Source organism: Colletotrichum karsti (genome assembly GCF_011947395.1).
Source record: "Colletotrichum karsti strain CkLH20 chromosome Unknown Scaffold25, whole genome shotgun sequence".
NCBI lineage: Eukaryota > Fungi > Ascomycota > Sordariomycetes > Glomerellales > Glomerellaceae > Colletotrichum > Colletotrichum karsti.
The window spans coordinates 324,796-347,005 of NW_024065925.1; the positions used below are offsets into that span (position 1 = coordinate 324,796).

At 54.6% G+C, this 22,210-nt stretch overlaps 7 protein-coding genes across 7 annotated transcripts; 4 read left to right on the forward strand and 3 right to left on the reverse strand.

Annotated features, from left to right (window-relative positions):
* Positions 1-3,122: 3,122 nt before the first annotated feature.
* Positions 3,123-4,588, reverse strand: CkaCkLH20_07807 (acyl-CoA dehydrogenase; the record flags this gene model as incomplete). The annotated part of the gene is made up of 3 exons (XM_038890523.1): positions 3,123-3,489; positions 3,549-4,409; positions 4,476-4,588. The coding sequence occupies 3 exons, from the start codon at positions 4,586-4,588 to the stop codon at positions 3,123-3,125; spliced, it is 1,341 nt and encodes a 446-aa protein (XP_038744131.1).
* A 798-nt stretch (positions 4,589-5,386) lies between these two features.
* On the forward strand, positions 5,387-5,981 carry CkaCkLH20_07808 (37s ribosomal protein s12; the record flags this gene model as incomplete). The annotated part of the gene is made up of 2 exons (XM_038890524.1): positions 5,387-5,542; positions 5,610-5,981. The coding sequence occupies 2 exons, from the start codon at positions 5,387-5,389 to the stop codon at positions 5,979-5,981; spliced, it is 528 nt and encodes a 175-aa protein (XP_038744132.1).
* Positions 5,982-6,370: 389 nt separating this feature from the next.
* On the reverse strand, positions 6,371-7,904 carry CkaCkLH20_07809 (alpha-mannosyltransferase; the record flags this gene model as incomplete). The annotated part of the gene is made up of 4 exons (XM_038890525.1): positions 6,371-6,438; positions 6,490-6,778; positions 6,833-7,711; positions 7,854-7,904. 4 exons carry the CDS (start codon positions 7,902-7,904, stop codon positions 6,371-6,373), a joined length of 1,287 nt encoding a protein of 428 aa, XP_038744133.1.
* Positions 7,905-11,240: 3,336 nt separating this feature from the next.
* Positions 11,241-13,862, forward strand: CkaCkLH20_07810 (topoisomerase II-associated protein PAT1; the record flags this gene model as incomplete). Its single annotated transcript, XM_038890526.1, has 2 exons — positions 11,241-13,525; positions 13,574-13,862. 2 exons carry the CDS (start codon positions 11,241-11,243, stop codon positions 13,860-13,862), a joined length of 2,574 nt encoding a protein of 857 aa, XP_038744134.1.
* Positions 13,863-14,303: 441 nt separating this feature from the next.
* Positions 14,304-15,565, reverse strand: CkaCkLH20_07811 (uncharacterized protein; the record flags this gene model as incomplete). The annotated part of the gene is made up of 2 exons (XM_038890527.1): positions 14,304-14,998; positions 15,064-15,565. The coding sequence occupies 2 exons, from the start codon at positions 15,563-15,565 to the stop codon at positions 14,304-14,306; spliced, it is 1,197 nt and encodes a 398-aa protein (XP_038744135.1).
* Positions 15,566-16,630: 1,065 nt separating this feature from the next.
* CkaCkLH20_07812 (uncharacterized protein) lies at positions 16,631-17,770 on the forward strand (the record flags this gene model as incomplete). Its single annotated transcript, XM_038890528.1, has 1 exon — positions 16,631-17,770. One exon carries the CDS (start codon positions 16,631-16,633, stop codon positions 17,768-17,770), a length of 1,140 nt encoding a protein of 379 aa, XP_038744136.1.
* Positions 17,771-18,813: 1,043 nt separating this feature from the next.
* On the forward strand, positions 18,814-20,830 carry CkaCkLH20_07813 (choline dehydrogenase; the record flags this gene model as incomplete). Its single annotated transcript, XM_038890529.1, has 2 exons — positions 18,814-19,403; positions 19,459-20,830. The coding sequence occupies 2 exons, from the start codon at positions 18,814-18,816 to the stop codon at positions 20,828-20,830; spliced, it is 1,962 nt and encodes a 653-aa protein (XP_038744137.1).
* Positions 20,831-22,210: the final 1,380 nt, after the last annotated feature.

Below are 22,210 nucleotides of genomic sequence, written 5' to 3' on the forward strand. Positions count from 1 at the left end.
TCGTTTCACCGTACCTAAGTATCACTCTTCAACCCAACAACAGAGCAGTTCTCCCCGATTAACAGCTAAGGCAGTGTCACCAACGTCGACCGTCGAATCAATTGTCAACTTGTTTTCTCAAGGCGACCAGGCTCAGTTGAGGTATCACAGGTTACAAATTCCCTGCCTTTGGAGGTACGAAGCACTTCAAATCGTAAACACGCAGCAAGTCAACGGAACGGATACATTTTGGTCTTTCATTGACTCACTGACGAATATGACTGGAGGATGACTGCCTGATTCCACATTTCAATTTTCCTGCCCACCAATAGTCGCCTCAGCATCGCCATCCGGCCCTCTCTCGCCCTCATCACACTCGCATCTCGGCCCAAAACAATAAGATTCACCACGGCGACGACCGACACCTGCAGCAGCAAGCAGCCTTCCCTCGGGGAGTTTTTACAGAGACCCGGTTTAAACATGTCCAATCCTCGCCCTCCCTGCTCACCACCTGCTGCATCATCGCCCGATCCATCAGACCGCGTCGGTCCTTCATCACCCTCTTTGATTGCCAACAACCTCCAACAACAACAGAATCCATGATCTGATGATGCAGCCCTAGGTTCCTAGGTTTTCCCGTTCCTCCCGCGTAGGCAGGCAGCTGCTTTCCGCCTGCAGCAGCGCCTTGTCCAATCGCAATCCATCCGTCACCATGCGTCGTCTCGTCCTGCAACGGCCGCCCGTATGCTGCCGGCCTTCATTTCGAGACTCCGGCGATCCCTTGAAGCCGCACATGTCAAAGCAATTGTCTCTACTCCGTCCGTTATCTCCTTCTGATCAACACCAACAACACCAAGATCACGCTCACCATCTCGACTGCATCCTGAACAATCATGGAGGCCGCCACAGCGCCACAACTCCATCTTGTGATTCATCCCCGGCTAACATCTGCACTGCCGAGCAATAAATCACCAAAATACGCCCCCGCTAACCCAGCTGCCGGCCGGCCTTTCCGCGCCACACCGACGGCGACCCCAGACGGCATCCCACCCGCGCCGCGCTGTGGAATGGAATCCCGCTCCGTACATCACGAACACGCGCGTCCAGAATACGAGCTCGAAAAAAACGGCACAACCACCTGCCTTTTCGGAGCACCTCGACGCTAACCAGTTGATCATTTAACCCTCTTCAGGCTCTTCAGCTCTCACCAAGCCAACGAATTCCGTCCCAACACGAGCTCGCTCTCACCCGCCTGGTCTTTTCCGTCTTCAACTTCATGCCACACCCGTGTAACGTTCAACTTGAAACAAACCTAGCCCTCACCAACAGCCAAAGATCGTCCAACTTCAGCCCAGACGATACCTTATGACAACCTATTAATGCCCCCCTCCCTCCCACTCCTCCGACTTCAGCTCGTCAGGAACCCGCGGCACGCCAACGACGACGGTCCCCCCAAAAAACAGCCCAGCCTGCGTCGCGGAACCGTTTCGACCCACCAGCTCTCCGCGCATCTCGTCCATGGTAAACCCCTCCACCCTCGGCCCGCCCAAACTCAACCTACCTTGCCTTACCTTCCTTCCCGCCCGCTTTCGCCCTCGCCTTATCTGAACCGCGCACCTCCGCCTTGCAGCCGCCAGATGCCACCTCGACTACTATGGATGTCGTCATCACCATCAGAGTTGCGGCTCAGGCCGTTCGTCGACTTGCTTCGCGATGCCGGACATGTAATTACCGCCCACCTGCCATCGCATGGTTCCCACTTCGCAACGCTTCCCCTTGATATGCATGTTGGTCCGTCCGTGTGTCGAGATCCGATCTGATGTAAGTTTGCTGCGGGTATAACATCCCTCGCAACGGTGTTAGCTGGACGTGTGCATGTCTGTCGAGGAAAATGGGCGGAAGTGCGTTCCGGAACATCCAAGCTGCTGTGAGGTAGTCGGACGAAATCGTGCACTTCGTCTTTACCCGAGTTCAGCCCGATTCATCCTTTCTATTCATTGCTACTCTAAATATCGAATTCTGGACCAGATCCTGGCCAGAGTGCGAGGGTCTGTTTCTCAACTTGAACAACAACCGCCCTGTCGATGAGAGTGATTTGGGCACGGCCGGCGCGACTTGTTCAAAGTCTGGACCAACGCAGGGCTTTCGTCCGGTTTCCCGACTTATGCTATAGCTTGAAGAAAGTCAATCTCGCGATTTACATGTCTCGTGGATCTGTTGTCTGACAGCACTCAAATCTTCCAGAGCTCAACAATGTGTAACACATCGTACCCCTGAAAGACATGTGATATCGAGGGCAATTCAAGTCGAGATGCGTCAGAGGTTCACCAACATACCATGATAACATGCGGGATATCATTAATAACTTCATGACATGAGTGCAGGTGTTTCATTTTCCTCTATCCATGCAACAGCAGTTGTGAACATCATAATTACCTTTAAAACGACCGAACCCTACATACATCATGTCGGCAACATTGTAGACAACCTGTCCGGTCCTTAGGAAGTTGGCCCCTCCAGCGTCTTGCACATCTCGACTTACTTATGTTACAGTGATCAAACCGAATAAAAACCTGGGGCGCACTCACTTGAACTTCTTATCGTGCTATGAAAATCTTAATCGCGAGCTTGTAAATCACGGGGCTACATCCCGATGGGAAAGAGTAGGAATAAACCTCTTTCGAGACTTTTCAACGTTGAGATAATGTTCTTATTCAGTTCACTCAAGAGGTATTTCGAATTCCCCAGAGGAAAAACAACTACTCCATCGCGATCCGGGCAACTGCCATCCATTCATCGTTTCCATCTAATATCATGAGTTATAGGACAATGGGCACTGCCCAAAGATGGATATCGCCAGACATACTCACGCCGCGAGTTTCAGACCATCTACGTGGACGTACATTGGCTTGATAAGCTGCAGTTTACAATATACGAAAGTCCACGTCACGTGCAGATTCTCACGTCTTTGCAATTTATTGCCAATATCGCACTGGCAAGCCAACACAGTTGAATAACGCGACGATTGGACACCAAAACACCGAATCGTGCCGCTTTTAAAGACTACCGTCTAATAACCTACAAGCCCAATTTCGCCCCATTACATCAAAAAAAGCACCGTCCCCTCACACGCACGCCCTCGTCTAAGCGGTGTACTCCTTCTGCAAGAGCTTGGCAATGGTGTTGAGCTGGATGTTGCTCGTCCCCTCGTAGATGGCGCCGATCTTGCTGTCGCGCCAGTACTTCTCGGCCGGGCCGTCGCGGACGAAGCCCATGCCGCCCATCCACTCGATCGCGAGACCCGACACGCGCTGCGCGACCTGCGAGGCGTACAGCTTGGCCATGGCGGCGTCCATGACGAAGTTCTCGCCGGCCTCCTTCTTGCGGGCCGCGTTGTAGACCAGGGCGCGCGCCGCCGCGATCTCGGTGTACGACTGCGCGATCTGGTGCTGCATGCCCTGGAACTCGCCGACCAGCTGGCCGAACTGCTTGCGGTCGTTCCAGACGTACCTGGGGGGTTGATCGTTAGTGTGGGGGTTGCGGTGGTGATTCGTGGAGGTGACACTTACTTGACGGCGTTCTCCCAGGAGCCGAGGGCGAGACCGGTCATCTGCGCGGCGATACCGATACGTCCCTCGTTCAGCAGGCCGATGGCGTACTTGTATCCGTGGCCCTTCTCGCCAAGGAGGTTCTCCTTGGGGATCTCGACATCGTCAAAGTTGATGACGCATGTGCTGCTGGCCTTGATACCGAGCTTCTTCTCCTTCTTGGCGATCGAGAAGCCCTTGGTGTCCTTCTCGACGATGAAGGCAGTGATGCCCTTGTACCCCTTGGCGGGGTCCAAGTTGGCGAAGACGATGAAGAAGTCGGCCTCCATGGAGTTGGTGATCCACATCTTGGAGCCGTTGATCTTGTACCCGCTCTCGGTCTCGGTGGCCTTGGTCGCGAGGGCGAAGGCGTCGGAGCCGCTGACGGGCTCGCTGAGGCAGAAGCTGCCGACGGTGTTGGTGGCGAGCTTGGGCAGGAAGCGCTTCTGGAGCTGGCTGCTGCCCCACTTGATGATGGCGGTGTTGACGAGGGTGTTGTGGACGTCGACCATGACGCTGACGCTGGGGTCGACGCGGGCGAGCTCCTCGATGCCGATGATGGCGCTGGTGAAGTTCATGCCGGCGCCGCCGAACTCCTCGGGGATCTCGACGCCCATCAGGCCCTGCTCGAAGAGCTGCTCGACGATGGTCGGGTCCATGTTCTCGGCCTCGTCCATCTCGCGGACCTTGGGCGCGATCACGTCGTTGGCGAACTTGCTGACCGTCTCGGCCATGGCTGCCTCGACCTCGGAGAGGTGCGTGATGGGGGTCGGCGGGATGTCGGTGATGTCGAGGTGGTCGGCATTGCGGCGGCGTTGGGTCGTGGAGAGGGGTCTTGCGGTCCTGTAACGAGGAGTTCTGTCAGTACAATGATCACGGGCTGAGGTTTTCTTTGAAGACTTGACTTACTGGTACAGTGGCGACAGCGCTCTGCCCGGAGTACAATTCCTCGCCCTCGCCAACGCAGCAACACTACGGCTTCCCCTCATAGCAGGGCGAAGAGCTCTTGCGATCGACGACATGGTATCGGAAAGCAAAAGGAAGGTATAATTCGAATTCGAAGATCGACCTAACGGTTCAAGCGCAAGACGGGAAAGGAACAAGAAAATGCGGTTGATCTCAGATCGTCGGCAGTAGCCAGGTACTTATGCTTCGTCCGAGTCTCCGTGACCGTGCGGTGGTGATTCGTACAAGTGCAACGCCCGGACTGGAACAGGTCAATTGGCGTCTAACGGAGGCCGCAGATGAAGGGTTAGAGGGTAAGCAGATTCGAGGGCAGGTCAGGAGAGGCGTAAGGAGGAAATGGAGTCAAAGATGTGTCCGCCCTAGACCGTGAACCTCAAAGCCATTCGCAGCCACGGTACCTCACGGCTGGCGAACAGACGCAGCGCCCGCTTCAGCCGAGGATATCCATCCCGTACCAAGCGGGGAGCAAACCCTCCCCCCCAAGAACTGGGGAAGAGCCGACGGCGCAGCAACTGTCTGAAAAGCCGGGGTTTCGCCCACATTTTCCATGGAGCTTACGTCAGGATCTTCTCCAAGACCGTCTCGATTGGGGTGAAGGGGCGGAGGCATGTGATCCAGAGACGGCGCGGTTCCGCGTTCGGTGCAGGGGGATGACGACCGAGAAGAGTGGATCCGGGGGGAACGGAGCGCCGGGGGTTTCTTGCCTCAGGTCGCCAGAGTCCAGTGCGGGTAATCCCTGGTATTAGCTAAGCAGGAAAATTGCCAGCGACATTTCGGTCTGGAGGCGCATCGGCATCGCGACGAAGAGCTTCAGCCGCGTAGCTAGCAATTGGACGCCAGCTCAGTTGCCCGTCATGGCCAGCACTTTTCTCAGATCCCTCTTCGCTCCGGCGATGAGGCCAGCGACCTTCCCTCGCGCCGCATCCCTCCTCGCACCGAAGACCACGCCCCTGATCCGCCCTTTCTCCTCGACACCCATCCAGAATGCCACCATCGGCCAAGTGCTACGGGTTCGTCTCTCCTCCAGCAGCCTTGATTTTCTTTGAACCTATGGAAATACTGACTGTCCAACTCCAGGGCTGCCACAAGAAGGGCAAGCGCGCCCGCCACACCATCTCCCCCGCCCTGTCCGAGATGAACGCCCCCGCCATGAAGGGCGTCTGCCTCCGTGTCGGTATCGTCCGCCCGAAGAAGCCCAACTCTGGCCAGCGCAAGACTGCTCGTGTCCGCCTCTCCAACGGTCGCCACATCACCGCCTACATCCCCGGAGAGGGCCACAACATCCAGCAGCACAGTGTCGTTCTCGTCCGCGGCGGCCGCAGTCAAGATTGTCCCGGTGTGCGATACCACCTGGTCCGCGGCGCTCTCGATCTCGGCGGTGTTGGTAGCCGTACCACTTCTCGCTCCAAGTACGGAACCATGAAGCCCAAGAAGGCTACCGTCAGTTAGACGGCGATGATCAGTGGCGTAAGACGAGGCTGGCGAGGGAGGAAAGAGGGGAAGGAATGAGGCCGAGAAGACATCTCTGGCGAGGTGTACCGATATCTAGACACCGACACACAATCAGACGTGTAACATCACAATGTACGAAATACCACAAGTTAAGAAGATTGACTGGATAAACTCCAGCCGGCAACTTGCATTTGCAAATATTTACAGAGCATAAAGTGTCCAAGTCAGAAAGAACCTTTTGACGCCTCTCCACGTTTAGTGCCCCCCATTGCCTGCCCATTCTCACTCGATGCAGGTGAAGATGAACAGTGGCATAACCCAAAAGCCACCATGATATTGTTGGTACAAGCTACATTTTTTCCCTCCCTTTAAACCTCGTGACGAACTTAGTCCTGCTGGTTTTCGTAACCTTCCGGCTTCTCCATGCCGTTGGTCTCGAAGAAGCGGCTCGTGCCTGAATTGGTTAGCTCAGTCACCGGGTTGGTGGCGTGGGAGATCAACTTACAAGAGTAGCCCTTCCAGTCAAAGTTGTCCTTGGGGTTGCAATGGCAGCGCCTGTCAAGACGAACCTTCTCACCAGTGGGGCAGTGAGTGAAGGGGACGTGGTAGTAGGCGATGTCGTTGAAGAAATGGATTTGCTCCTTGGGCAACATCAGACCGGCAGCAATAGAGTGCACGGGCGCATCACCCCATCGCTCGTAGAAGAAACCGCCGTCCTGGTCGAGGGACTCGAAGTAGTCGATGTAGGCCTTGGAGCGGAGCCAGTTGAGGTCGCCGACTTCGAAGTTGGACCACTAATCACATGTTAGTCAATTGCAGAACGAGGAAGGCTCCAAAAAAAAGCTTACGAAGTGGCAGTGGTTGTAGGTGTCACCGCCGTCGTCACTCAGCCAGTTCATGGAGTTGCCCTCGGCAATGTGCTCGGGGTGGTTCTTCATGAACTTCTTGGTGCTGTCCCAGAGCGTGGGGATCGTCTCGACGTACTCGTACAGGCTCAGGACGAAGCTGTACTTCTTGTTGTTCTCCTTCATGAAGCGGAACGGGTCGTAGTGGATGTCGCAGAAGAGCTCGATGGAGGGCTCAACACGCCAGTAGTAGTCGTAGTTCATCATGGCGGGCTGGCGGAAGAAGAAGCCGGACTCGAAGCGGCACATGTGGCGGTAGCTGACAGAGTCGCCGTAGATGATCTTGCGCTGGGCCATGTCCTCACGAACCTTGCGGGCCTTCTCCTGGTCAATGTGCTCGGGGAAAGACCAGTGCTCCTTGGGGATCTCGCCGTAGACTGTCTTGCCGGAGACCAGCGAGCTGGTGACCTTCTTGAAGGTGGCATCGAAGGGCTTGTCGTTCAGGAAGACCCAGTCGTAGTTGTAGCGGCGGTTGAAGCGATCCTCAACCTGTCGGATGGAGCGGGCGATGTCCCAGATATCGGAGTTACGGGCGAGGGTAACGAAGGTCGCGTTCATGCGGGGACCAGGGGCGATGCCATTGAGGTCGTTCCAGCCAGGCTCATTCGGGGTCATGGCCATAGGCCACTGCTTGGGGTCGTACTTCTCGCCTACTTTGGGAGCGTCGGATTGAGGCCTGCTGGGTGCTTTCGCCGGCTCCTTCGCCTGATCCTGCTGGCCCTGGCCAGGAGCGGCTCCCTGGCCCGGAGACTTGAAGCTGCCGTTCTCGAGTCTTACGCCTTCGTAGCTGGAATGGGAGATGAAGTAGAAGACCGCGAGGCCCTGCAGGAGAGAGACGTTAGCACATCATTTCGACAGTATGAGTGCCCGCGTGCATGACTTCTATGTCAAGCAAACACAAGAGCGAAGGCAGGCTGATCATGGAAGAGGATGCGCTAATGGGAACTCGCGAGAGGTGACTTACGAAGCAGGCGAAAAGAATGTATCGCACATATCGTGCGGAGCCTGTCGCCATCTTGACCGATTGTACCAGGTCGACGATGGAAACCTGAATCAGTGAATAATGGCTGGAGAAGAATCGAAGAAAATGCCGTTCTTCCTCGAGGTGAACGAGGTTGAATAAAAAAAAGAGAGAGGGAGATGCGGAAGGGATACGAATCCAGACACGACAACACCAAGAAAATGTTCAGACCTGCGCGCCCACGGCACCTAGCAGTAGCAGCAAGCACCTAGTGGCGTGGAAATTCGGGGGATGGGGAACCTGTAGGAATCTCACAGGGTTCGAGAGGTACGAATGCGGCGAAAGCAGCACCACCTCATGTATGGCGGCCACCCCAGAAAAAGGGAGCACTAAGGGTACCGAAGTACCGCGACATGGAAGAAAGGGGGTGGTGGGGCGACAGCTGGCCTGAACCCGGGACATTTCAACTCAAAATAAGTGCCCTGCAGATACAGCGTGAGAGGAATTTGTGAGAGTGCATCGTCAGCTCAAGTAGCTGTACGAATAATATCTTGGGTGCTGTGAGATGGTCTCAGTTTAGCGACCTAACTCAGGATTAGACTCAGCCAAGACAGTAGGGAGCGCGTGCGGGCTTGGACGAGATTGATTAGTGTTTGCGCAGATAACCACTTCTCAAGATTTACACATGATCCTGTTCGTAATTCGCCAGACGAGAAACCCAGGGTAAATGTTCTCTTGTGTTGAGGCATCAACAGTTGCTTGGACTCATGGCCGTCCGAAGAAGAACAGTCAATGCTGACGATTGACAGTCCCGGCATCCGTAGACACGACGATGATTCAAGTCTTTGGTACACTTGCCGTCAAGTATCCATGAATTCTGGGCGTCATGTCCTTCTGACAATTAAGTAACAGATACCTGAATCCCCTCGCCGCAGCTTCTGCCGCGTACCCGTCTGCTGCGGCTTGGTGCTCCATGATCGGAACAGGGAACGTGGCCACTGTGAGAATCGGTAGCCACCGCCTCAGCCCGAATGCACCCAGGGGCCTTCCCTTCCATGGGTTGTAACTCTGGAACCACTCGATGCGATTCTCTCTGTGCTGTTTGAACTTGCTCGCGCTACGGGAAGATGGGGGTGGAAGCTTTCGTACCATCGTCTTGACCAGAAATAGCCGCCGGCCTGTTTGAATAACATGGCCTCTCTTCTCCCTTCTCATACCTTTCTTCTCTCAAGTACATGTACACGTCTTCGTTGCCCCTGACAGATCTAGTGGCCTCGTATTAAGTGCAGATACCTCACCATCAGCATTCACCGGGCTGTCGGTCACTCATCTTGAGGGAAGCCTCTAGAGTGCAGTCAGCTCGCAGATTGAAGTCGCATCGTGGAATTCTGACCAGCTGCTTGGCGACCTCCAGCAAGCAGTACGGGACACATTTCGACAACGCCAAATTAGCTGATGCAAATCGTCTTAGGCATACCCGCAGCTAAGCTACTGATCGTCAACGCCTCCGCCTCGTGTGGTTCGAGCACTACTTGCTTCAGCACTTCACGTGTTATCATCCACTGAGGCCTACTGAAGTAAGGTACTTCAGATGAGCTGCTTTCCTGTACATGAGTCCGTTGGCAGCGGATTGTCCGAGATCAGGACACCACCTCACCGGGCACTGGGCACTGGGCTGGTCGTGCTTTCATGCCTGCGGCGTCAAATCTGTAACCAGCTACCTTTATCTCATGCAAGGAACGCAAAGCCCGAGTATGTCAGCTATTATTGTGCTTTCCAACCAGCGAACGGGATGAACCTGTGAGGCTCTGTGGATTTCAAAAGACGACTCGTCACCCGATGAACATTCCAATGGCATCGCTTAGATTGACCGTTGTCTGCTCAGTTGACGTTTGCGGTGTATTTGCTCTCAATGGCATACTAAGTAGTTATCGACGCTATTAGTTTGCTACAATCGCCTAACAATTTCCGTTTACGACGGATTTCTACTGCTACCTTCATTGGCAGTCATCAGCACCGCCGTATTTCGAAGTTGCGCTTCTGAGATGGACGCAAATTTCACTTATTGAATAGATTGCTTCTTCAAATTTTCTCGACTGAGAAGCAACGGAGTCAGTAAAGCATCTCAGTGCACCAAGCGTCTGTCATCTCAAGTCTGAATGAACCAATGTTCCACTTCTTGCTAACTCCTTGACACCTGCGTGGGGGCATCCTTCTTGATGTTGAATTACCTACGTCTTGCCTCGCGGTATTTACTTTTACGACATGAGCGGGAATGTGCAACCGTTCGTGCTGTGCTCAAAGAGGTTTTTATACTTCAATTAGAGACCGTTCAGCATGTAACTCGAACATCAAGCATGTACATAGGGCTGAGTTGACAATTTGCTGACAATATCAAAACCAGTCCAAAGGTGTCGGAGAAATTAATCATTCTAAAGAAGATGAGCTGGAGAAGTCGAGATATATCGCGTGATGCTAGCTTTGAAGGGATCGCAAAGCTCAAGTTGACTTGAGCTGAGTAAGAGTGACGATGATAAGTACCCCTCCATCCGTTTTAGGCGCGGGAATACATGCCACGTTATGACATGAGGGGCTTCCCGCCCGCGGCGAATGACTAACTCCATCACGTGATCTACACCCAGCAAGCTGGCTTGAATAAGCTCTGCCATTGGTTCGGAAGGCCCCAAGATGTGGGGGCCAAGACTCTCGAGCCTCAATTCCTCCCCACGAGTGCGAATCGGTGCATCACCACTTCGGACATCGCATCCCAACCCCAGCGACGCGACGCTTTTGTTGTTTTCCTCCCCAGCCCTCGCCTTCAACCGGCGCATTGCGTTTGACCTTGTGCTTTGGTAACATTGTTATCTCTGGATGTGGTTCTAACCGAGCAACCCGGCTATAATCCCGTTTATGCCTTGTCGCCTTGCTCGCTCTTTTCGAATCTGGCTTTGACGACATCATGATAGTTTTGGGAGCTGCGATACTGAAAGCCACAAATCTCTCATTCTCTTAGTGGTGAGTCTATTTTCTCTTCTTCGCTGGCAGAGCTCGTCGCATGAGCGGCAGTTGCATATTTCCATGTTTGGCGTTTGATGTCTCGCCACTTCTCAGAAGAGCAAACCGCCCAATTGCCCGACTGTCACATCGCGCAGTAACATCAATAGTGGCAGGGGCGAAATGTGGGATATTTTGACTCCTTCCACATCAAGGTTTCTTCTCTAGCTAGATATTTATCTCACACCCGTCTATCTCGGGCTCTTGTCTTCTGCCAATCAACATCTACCTCGCCATCCTACGTCAGATATCTTTGACTCGATGCTCGATGCTGACCAATACCTAGTATACAGCTATCTTTTTCCTGCTTTACCACGAAGTCGGATCAGAGCCACCATGTCCTTCTTCGGCTTCGACCCGACCCGCGGCGGCGGGCACAACACCGCTGCGCCTGGCTTCTCTCAAGCCCACGATCCGTTCGCCGGCCTCTCTCGCGGTAACAACGACGAAGACGACGCTGTCGAGTTCGATGACACGTACGATGGTTTGGGAGATCAGCTCGAGGAAAGCGGTGATGCCTTCAACGACGATACCTTTGGCGGCGGTGGTGGTGGAGGAGATACCATCTCGGCTGCCCCAGTCGGCAAGGACTTCGACTTCTTCGGCCAGACCGCAAAGGTCTCCAACGCTATCGAAGAGGAGCAGGTCCGCTACAGTCGTCAAGTCCCAGCTGCGAAGCCTGCTCCTGCTCCCGCTCCTGCCCCGGCTCACATGCAGCATCATATCCCCCAGGCTCAGCCCCTCCCGAACTACTACTACCAAAGCCAGCCGGCGCCCAGGCCTGTTCGCACCGGTTACGAGAAGTACAAGGAGGATGAGCCCATCCCCGACCTCCACGTCGACGCGTCTCTCTGGGGCATGCCCTCGAAGAAGCCTGTTGCCCCCGAGCCCTCCCCAAAGCCACAGGCTCCTCCTTCCGGCGGCCGCAAAGTCATGAGTCTCGAGGAGGTCGAGAAGGCGATGCGCGAGCAAGCTACCAAGCGACCGACGCAACCAGTCGAGCTTTCGTCAAGTCCACATGGCTTCCCCCAGGAGCGTGTCGACTACGGCCATGCTCGCCCAGAATCTTTCCAGCAGCAACAGTCCTTCCACGGCGCTGACCAGCAGCAGCAGCAGCAGCAACAGCGTGCTAGCCAAGCTCCTCAGCATCCCGGCCAAGGTCATCCGGTTACAATCCTGCAGCGTCCTCAGTCTCTGACCTCCAAGCCTACCCCTCCCATTCAGAACACACCCAGCCCCCTGGCTCAACCCCCGCATACTCAACCTCCTGCACAGCCAACTCAGATCTTGCAAAACCCTAACCGACTCTCGGGTGATGCTGCTCGCATTGGTGGTCAGGGACCTCAGCCTCATGGCAACCAGCAGCCTCAGCAGGGTCATCGATCGCAAGGTTCCATGGGTCGTGTTCCTCAGGTCTCCCAGCAGCAGCACCTGTCACATCTTTCCGAGGACGAGAAGGCGGCATACTTGGACCAGGAGACCAAGCGTGCCAAGCGTAACCACAAGATCTGGCTGCTGTCCAAGGATAATGGCCTCATGACACCTCAGGACAAGAACTTCGTCACCCGCATTCAGCTGCAACAGCTGGTCTCGGCCACTGGGAACCCCATCGACCACAGCAATGACGACTCGATTACCGAAGACTTCTACTACCAGGTTCTCAGCCAGATTCGCGGTGGCCAACGCCAGAACCCGAACCAGCCTCTCAACAACTTCGCCCAGACCTACCTGTTCCAAACCGGCAGCCGCCAGGGTAACATGAGGAGACAAGGTAGAACTGCCGAGAATCACGTTCAGCGCATGGAGCAGCAAGTCCAGCGGGCTGTCGAGGCGGCAAAGAACAAGCCCAAGAACCCTCAGCTTGTCATTGCCGGCAGTCTCGGAAAGATCTCCTTCAGTAACGCCAAGACACCGAAGCCTCTTCTGAACATCAAGCGCACCGATAGCAGCAGCGATGCTCAGCGTGCCGGTAACGGCAAGCGCCAGCATGGAGAGTTGGACCGCAAGGCTATCCTCAAGAACATTGAGAGTGTGTATTCTACCGTTATGAAGATGGAGGACCACGCGCGCCATATTCCCCCTCCGCCTGCCAACGGCAACGACGAAGAATTCCACGCGAAGCACCAGGAGTGGTTGGAGGTGGCTCAGGCTCTGAACGGCCAGCTCTGGCAAGACCTCAAGGTCCACGAGCCCATTGGGGCCACAACTATCCACCCCTTCATTGCCTTCCTCTCGTTTCCCAAGGGCAAGAAGGCCATTCCTCGCGTGTTCCGACACATTAGCTTCGAGCAGCGCACTACCATCTTGACTATGGTCATTCTCCACCTGGACCAGCTTGATGTTGTTCGCGGTGCCCAAATGACGGATGGCGAAGTGAACTTGAACGCTGCTATGCGCGAAAGCATTGAGCTCTTCTCTGCTGCGGTTATGCCCAGCCTCTTTGCCTACTTCAATGAGACGGAACTCGACATCGTGACTGGTGTCCTTGGGCTCATTACGAAGCTTAACATCGACCTCATTGCCAGAACCCGTGTTGGTTGCTCGATGTTGACTCTCATTCTGAGTCGTGCCGAGCTCCTGAAGCAGGGCGGCGGAGGAACCCCTCAGCTGTGGGCTGACTGGTAAGAATCTCCAATCATGATGATCAAACACACACTAACAAGTCACAGGGAGCAAACTTTCAACATGTTCTTCAATATTCTTGAGCCTACTCTTCACCATATCTTCCCTGGAAGTGTCAACACCGGAGAGGATGTTGTCGTTTGGCAGCTGTTGGCTGCCGTCGGTGTCAGCGCGAACCCTGAGCAACAGCAGCGTCTCGTCCTGGCTGTCAAGGATCGCGTCCTGGACACGGTTGCTCACGCAAAGACGCTTCCGGGCGCCATGGCAACGACTCGGTTGGCTACGGTCAATCTTTTCATGCACTCCATCGGTTTGGATGTCGAATTGCTTCAGTAAGACAAATTTACGTGCGAATGGAGGGATGATTACGGCGCGCACTGCGCCATCACACATGCTTGGGACGCTACACTTGTTCGATCGTTGCGTTGAAAGCTTGGGATACTGTTACGCCTTACTCGACGCTTGGCCCGTATTTTTAAGGGCATTGAGATCACTGGGAAGTTGTGGTACTGGGGCTACAGCTTTGATGGAGACTTGAACCTGCGGAGGGGCATCCCATTGCAATATGCACAAACATATCTCGTGTACATTACACACACGACTCTACGAATGATGCCGCCATAGTATTTTTAGCGGCGCATCGAGACCAGCCTTGCTAGTTAGAGCAAAAAAAAAATCTGCATTTGAAGTAATAATTTGTTCCTGTTCCAGTTTTTTTCTACCTCATACCGCAACGCCTGAGCTATGCAAATCAAGACAACCCGTATTAAGCTACTGCTATGTTAGATCCATGCTTGACGATGCTTGCGCAGGCGCAGCTCTAGCTTTGCCACCTCGTCTGGATGCTACCGCACCTCGTGCCTTCGGCTTCATCTTCCGTGCCTCTTCCTCCGCAGCAGCGGCCGCGGCCGCCTCAGCTTCCAGCTCTGCTTTCGTCATTACTTTTGGCTTCTTGATGCCGCTGACGGCCTCCAATAGTTCATCGTCACCCCACTTCGTCTCCAACCTGGCCATGGTCACAGCCAAGTCGACTACGGGCTTCGTCTCGGCCTCGCCAGCGGCAATTGCCGCCTTCTTCTTTTCCTCGTCTTCCCCAGTCGCCGGCGGCTTGTTGCCGTCCGGCGCACGGAGGATGAGAGACTCCTGGTAGATATCCCAGGCCGCCTCGTCGTTCTCGTCGGTGTACTTGAGTTTCCGCCAGGGCTCGATCTGGACTGCGCGCAAGCGGTCGGCCATCGTCTCGTTCTTTGCCGCCGCGCCGTCGGGGGTCGTCTTGATGGTCATGTGGATCGCGCGCGCCGCGGCGCTCTGTCCTCCCGCTCCTGCACCTCCTGCTGCCGCGCCCGCGGCCGCGTTCTCCTTGGCAGCGGCAGCGGCTGATGCGTTGCGTTCTTGTTGGGCTGCGGCGTCGATGTGGTGGAGTTGTGGACGGAGGTGTACGAGGTTTGTGACGGGGGTAAGGTGTAAGTCCTCTGGTTGCGCCGTCAGAAATTGCGTTCTCCAAGCGGGATATCAATGTAAACACTGCGGTACTTACTGCCTTGGAAGACGCCAATCATGTACTGGACCTCCTTATGGTCAGGACACTGTCCACCAAGAGTCTGCGTGCGCAGGACCTTGTCCTGGCGCAGGGCCTCCGGCCACTCGAGGTACATCTCGTCCTCGAGATCGATCTCGCCGCGCTTCTTGGGCCTCGGGGGCGGCGCGCCGACGCCGAACCCGCCAGACAGGCCGTGTGTGCCGCCGTTCTTGGCCTCGAGGCTCGCCTTGAGCTGGCGGCCCCACTTCATACCCTTCTCCTTCTCGTAGGACTGGGTGTAGTCGAGGGGGATGTCGACCTCGACCATGCCGGCGCGGGTCTTGAGGCGCATCTCGGAGGGGCCGGCCTGGCGCGGGTCGGTGCGGTTGGGCTGCTGGAGGACCCAGAGCTTGCGGCCCTGGGGCAGGGAGGGGTTGAAGAAGACGTCGTAGGAGGCGACGACGGGGTCCGGGTCGGAGGGCTCCTCGATGGGAGACATTGTTGCTGTCGGGGCGGGCATCGTGGGTTGTGTTGGGTGTGACTCCTTCTGCGATCGGGAGGCGTTGGTTAGAAGCTAGAGGCGACCGAGGTGAGTGCGGCGTGGGAAATTTTTGGATTACAGCGGATGAGTTACCCCACGGTCGGAGACGTCAGGGCTTATCGATAAGCCTGTTGGAGCTTGTCTCGGGCAGGTGGTGGGGGACGAGCTCTCCTTCTCCGTCCACCTTTGTCTCAGACCCCAGCTTCCACTTCTCAACCCTCACCCAGACTTGCCACAGATCATGCATAGGTAACCTGGAAGGCGACTGAGGTCGCTAGCTTCTCAGTCCTGGCCCAATTTGTGATGTTGAGAGGATGATATGAACGAGGGCGTGCTTCCAGAGACCCTAACTTCAACCGACCTTCATCAACCCAACATTGAGAGACCAATCGACTGGACAGCGGAGGACTCATGATGGTCACATATCACCAGATTACAGAACGACTCAGCACTAACATATCTATCATTCACGAGCTCGTGGAAGGATTTAGTCTATCCCATAGGTACGGCAACTTGCGCATCATGGTCTCGTTGATGACGAACAATGTGCAGCGTCCTGCATCCACCGTATCTACGACAGTTGCAACGACATCAGCTGGTCGTCTTTAGCTGGGCTGTAACTCGCAAGCATATCCTTGTAATTTTCAAGGAAACACTCAGTCGAATCAAAGTTGTAGATTGGTCCAATTGAAGAGACTAATTCTCTAGTTCGCCCGGCCTTACGGTTAACCTGCAGCTTCTGCAGGTCTAGAGCTCACGCAAGCAGATTGAAGCTACACGACCAACTCCAAGGCTGCAAGGCTTTAGTCGTCGGAAGTATCGCGTTCCATGACAACTGGCAACGCTACGACTAAGTTTGCATATCGTTCGGGCTAACATGATCGTAGCGCTGATGGGAGCTGCTAAACACCACGTGAAGACTTACACAGACAATGGAGAGATAGGACACGAGTCTCTGCAACTCAGTTAAAGATGTGAGCACGGCCTTCCAACTAACGCAGGTTGCGAGCATGCGAAGAGTAACCCAAAAGCATCTTGCCCATCATGGCAGCCGACGTTCCCAACTCGCTGAACTGGCTCTCCTTCGTCACTGGGATCCTCGGCTTTGCCCTGACGACGCTCAACTTGATTGCCTTGTACGCCAACTTTGTCGCCACGATCCGGTCTGCGCCCCATGAGATTCGCGATGGCCTGGGAAACCTCCGACAGCAGCTCTGCGAAGAGCGAGAGGCGCTGCGTCACCAGACCAAAGAGATCAGATCCAAGAGCAAGCTGCGCCAAAAGGTCATGCACTTGGGGATGGGAGACAAGAACGCCAACAACGAGGCACGCCGGGCGTTGGAGTATGCCGAGAAGACGCTGCCGCTGCACTACCTCACGCTGCGCGACCTCTGGCGTAACTTCAAGGAGCTCGAGAGGCCATTCTTGGTGGCGAGCGGACAACGAGCTGAGGCGATCCACAACGGGGCTTCGTGGGGAGAGAATGACCTCGACGAAAAGGTGCACAGAGACTTTGAGAGGAATGGCGAGATGGCGAGCTTTGCGGACTGGACCGCGTTGTACAAGTGTGATTTCGCGCATCGGTTTATCTGGTGGCAGACCAAGGATGATGTGAAGAAACTGGGCGACGAGGTGATGAGGATCATGGCGAGGAGGACCGAAAGAGAAGTCACGTATACAAGGATGATGGTCAGGCAGATGTTTCTCGACGATGGGTCTACGCAGACTGTGAATAAGGGCCCAAGGCGTCCAGGGGGAGGGGGCGGCGGCGCTGGCGGCGCGAGGAGACGCATGAGTTGGGGTCCCGGGCCCGCGAGGAGAAGGACGCCTCCTCAGCCAAGATACAACGAAAGCTCGTCTTCACAGCGGAGCAGCGACGACGAGAGCCGGGCGAGTAGGAGAGGCACCGACTTCTCGAGGGACAGAGATACGAGCCCTCCGCTCAGCGAGCATCGACAGAGTCACACAAGGAGCGACGCTGCGACTGTGGGAAAGCATCATCACCAGCCGCATCTCCGGCGGCATCACAGCAGAGGCAGATGGGAGACGGTCCGGACACGGGCCAGCCGGGCGTATGAGGTGACCGAGGGCCCGGGAGGCAGGGGCCCGAGGGTGATTGAGATAATCCCTGGAAGCGAGATTAGTGAACATCCGCGAGCGCGGGAACGGAACGCGGAGAAGTGATCGGCGAGGTAATTTGATCCTGTTACGAATACCAAGATACGGAAATATTTTAGTTTGAGGTTGTTTTCATGGACTCTTTGCAATTCTGCGGCATTCGGGCTCCTTGAACAAAAATCTCATCCAAAGTGGTGACGATGATAATACCGAGGTTCTTAATGAGGTGACTCTATCACACGTCCGGCTCACAAGGCATCAGATAACATTTGAGATTTGATGGTTTCCAGTCTCATGTTCGACTTGGAGCGATTAAAATGCAGCTACTTCAGCGTCATGAAACCCGCCTTAACCCGTGTCCTCTCTTCCATGTTCTTGGTGAACTCTGAATGCGCTAGTTGCTGCAAGACGCAATTTTACTGTGTTAAGTGTTGGTTTCCTACCTCGCCTATGTAGCTGAGCAAGATTGAGCTTCTGCTATTGTTAGTTGTTGTATCAACTGAGTTGATTTTAGGCTACGGGGATAGGGCAGGACGTCTGTCCACTTCCCGTCTGTCGTGTTGGTCAAATCCCCATATTTTACCCTTGTTCAAAAGCTAGCCACTGGTTGTGTGTCGAACGGTAGATCAGTTGGTGAAAACGGAGCTTCTTGCTTAACCGTTTTTGGGTGAATTCCCGGGAGGTTTCTGGGTTCACTGTAAAATCTCCGAAGCATCGTTATGATGCTAAAGTCTTTAGAGGCGATCATTACTTTACCGATGCTACATCCAAAGGGACTTCAGAGAATGCATCTGTTGTCTTGTGCTGAGCGACAGAAATTGACTTGGCCTTTTGGGGATTCCAAGATGGAAGGGAATCCATCCAGTACGGTAACATTGAAGGAACATGGCAGATCATCTACCAGGATTGGCAAATGAATCGTATGTACAGATCTTTTCCCAATTCGAAAGCATGCACTTCGTTATTTTCATGTTGGTGCGCGTGGCAGTCAACCATGCCGTAGCTACTTATTGCTTTGAGTTCCTCGTCGCGCTTTTCGTTCATGGGAACTCGTCTTCTCAGCATACACTCCTTCTCACATTCGCTCGCTACTTCACTTCGCGCCCAAGATGCGACTCAACGCTCGCACTTCTTTTGTTGTCACAGCTCACGCTCTCTCCGTCGTTCATGGCCTCTCTATACCGCTTGTCGACGGTGATCTTACTTCGTTATTAGGGGGCATTGGTGTTTCGGTACTAAACCCCATCCTATCTTCTGTTCAGGCAGTACTCTCAGGCCAAGGGCTTGTGCAAGGTGTTTTGGGCGCTGTCGAAGGTGCCCTTGGAAAGGAAGCCTCGTATGATTATGTCGTAGTTGGAGGTGGCACGGCTGGCAACGCCATCGGCTACCGACTTGCAGAAGCCGGACACTCAGTTGCCATCATCGAAGCCGGGATCAACTATGAGATTGCTAAGCCGGTGTTGGGAACGACGCCGGGCGGCGATATCATCGGCATCGGGTCTAGCATCTTGGACACCATCCCCACGGTCGACTGGGCGTTTCTCACAGAGCCACAAACTGGTGCCAACAACCGTAAAGTTCACTATGCTCGTGGAAAGTGCTTGGGTGGCAGCTCGGCATTGAATTTCATGATTCACCACCGAGGCAGTAAGAGCAGCTACGACATGTGGGCTGAAGAGGTTGGCGATGACAGCTACAGGTGAGCATGAAGTAAAGCAACATCAGAAGTTGCGAATTATTCTCATACGGAACAGATTCGAAGAGCTCCTCCCTTACTTCGAGAAATCGACCAACTTCACTCCTCCTGACATCACGAAGCGCCGGGCCAACGCCTCGACCCAGTACGACCCCGACGCCTTCAGCAAGCCCGGAGGTCCCGTTCAAGTCGGCTACACCAACTGGGTATCAGTCTGGTCGACCTGGTTGGAGAAAGGTATGCAGGCCATTGGTATGGAACGCACCACCAGCTTCAGCAGCGGCAGCCTGCTGGGATACCACTACTCGCAGTCCACAATTCGCGGATCGGACCAAACCCGCAGCTCCTCTGCTGAATACATCTACAAGGCTGTCGACGAGAACCTGAAAAGCCTCAAGGTATACACTCAGACTCTGGCCAAGCGCATTGTCATAGGCGAGGACAAGGTCGCGACTGGCGTCGAGGTGAATTCTCTGGGTATCGACTATACCATCCACGCAAATAAGGAGGTGATTGTTTCCGCCGGAACCTTCCAGTCTCCGCAGCTTCTGATGGTCTCGGGCATCGGTCCTCGTGCCACGTTGGCCGAGAACAACATTCCTCTGAAAGTCGATCTTCCGGGTGTTGGACAGAACATGTGGGATCACATCATGTTCGGTCCCGCTTACGAGGTCAACTTCGACACTCTCGACCGCGTCCTCCATGACCCCGTTGTCCTCGCCGACTCCCTTGTTGACTACGTCGCTGACGGTACTGGTCCTCTGTCCTCCAACGTTGTCGAGTTCATCGGCTGGGAGAAGCTGCCACAGAAGTACCGCGACACCTGGTCTGCTGAAACCCGTGAAGCCTTGTCCCAATTCCCGGATGACTGGCCCGAGGTCGAGCACATCAGTGGCAACGGCTACATCGGAGACTTCCGCTTCCCGGCTCTTCAACAACCCCTTGACGGCAAGCAATACGCAACGATCTTGGGAGCGATGGTGGCGCCCGTCAGCCGAGGCAACGTCACGATCAAGTCTGCCGACACGGCGGTGCTGCCGCTCGTCAACCCCAACTGGCTATCCGCCAAGGCCGATCAGGAGGTTGCCATTAGCTGGTGGCGACGCATGCGTGAGGTATGGAACACTGACGTCGTGCAAGAAATCGTCATTGGCGATGAGTACTGGCCCGGCTTGGACAAGGATACCGATGAGGAAATTCTTGCTGTTATCCAGGACAGTCTTATGACGGTATGGCACGCTGCTGGCACCTGCAAGATGGGCAAGAAGAGCGATGAGATGGCGGTCCTTGATAACGAGGCGAAGGTGTTCGGCGTTCAGGGGTTGCGAGTTGTTGATGCATCAAGCTTTCCTATTCTGCCACCAGGTCACCCCCAAAGCACCATCTATGCCCTGGCGGAGAAGATTGCTGCCGAAATAATAGGGGCATAGTCAGAGAACTTCCTTGTTGATTTACTGATAAATAATTTCAACCTAATCGCTTTGGTAGCACGCACTTGCTTGCGTCCTGAGTGAGTCAATGGCGCGCAGTACTTGATCCAACATAACAATATTTAATTGACGTTGACTACGATGGAAATCCTGAAGAACACGAGAAAAGCCAAAACCCGAATTTGTGAGTATTAAAGACGAATCATCCGTATTTCTCGGGACGATCATCGCGCGGAGACCGAAGCCGCTGACAAAGCTGGCTTCACGCGGGGTTAGCGATCTCGCAGCCAGAACGGCCTGCAGAGCTCTCATTCTCCGTACTGCTGATATTGCTTGGTTAATACCAACTTAAGCTATCGTCCTCTTCTCTCTAGACGCAGATAACATGAACGATATGCCAAGATTATCTCCCCAGCCCCATGGTCCGAGTATACCTACCAGGCTGGGTTCTTGTGACACATGCAGACGGTATTAGCATTACCCTTGCTTATGATTTCTAGCTAACCAAGAACTTTGCAGACGAAAAACAAAGTGTATGTAAGCTAGCCCCGGACAAATAGCTGCTCATGAACTCACTTCGTCAACAGGTGACATGGGAAGACCGCTCTGCGATGCATGTGTTACCCACGGCTGGAGCTGCTCTTACACCGTCGCTCGAAAGAAACCTGGCCCACGTCAAGGTTCCAGGCAGGCCAAGACGGTTGATGTTCAACGTCGCCTTGGTAAGCATCCGCTTCTATTTAGTGGAGTCTGTGTTGGTCGTCACACTCACGACTCTAGACCGAATCGAGGGTCTTCTGCAATCCCAACGGGCTGCCGAAGACGTCGCCTTGTCGGTGAGCCCAGCCCCCGGATCTCAGCAAGGAGAACAAGATGTCGTAGAAGGGAGGAGATCTTCGGAGCCTACGGAGACGTCATTTACTGCTGACATTGATTCTGAGCTGCCGGACCAGCATCTGCCGTTCATCGACGCGCTCAGATGGACGGATGCGAAGAGCATGTCGCCAGATGCTAGAGCCAGCCTCAGCGAGTCTTCTGCCCTGTCAAACCTCCTCCCGACGGCTATACAACCGCCACTCAGTTCAGATATGCAACTGCACTTGTAGGTCGAAATCCTTTCTGCCGCGTTTGCCTGTGTCGGTTGTCTCATCGCGCCCTCGTCAGATTTTCTCTCTATTTCTCGCGGGTGACATTGCCCGTACCCATCTTCTTCGAAGAGAAGTTGTACTGCGATTACAACGCCGGCCGAGTGCCGAGTTTTCTTCTCAACGCCATGTTTTCTCTCTCTTCTCGGTTTTCAAATGAGTCTGAGGTTCTCGCTTTGGGCCAGGGCAGCCGAGTCCTTGCAGCACAACACTTCGCCACCCAGGCCAGCCATGA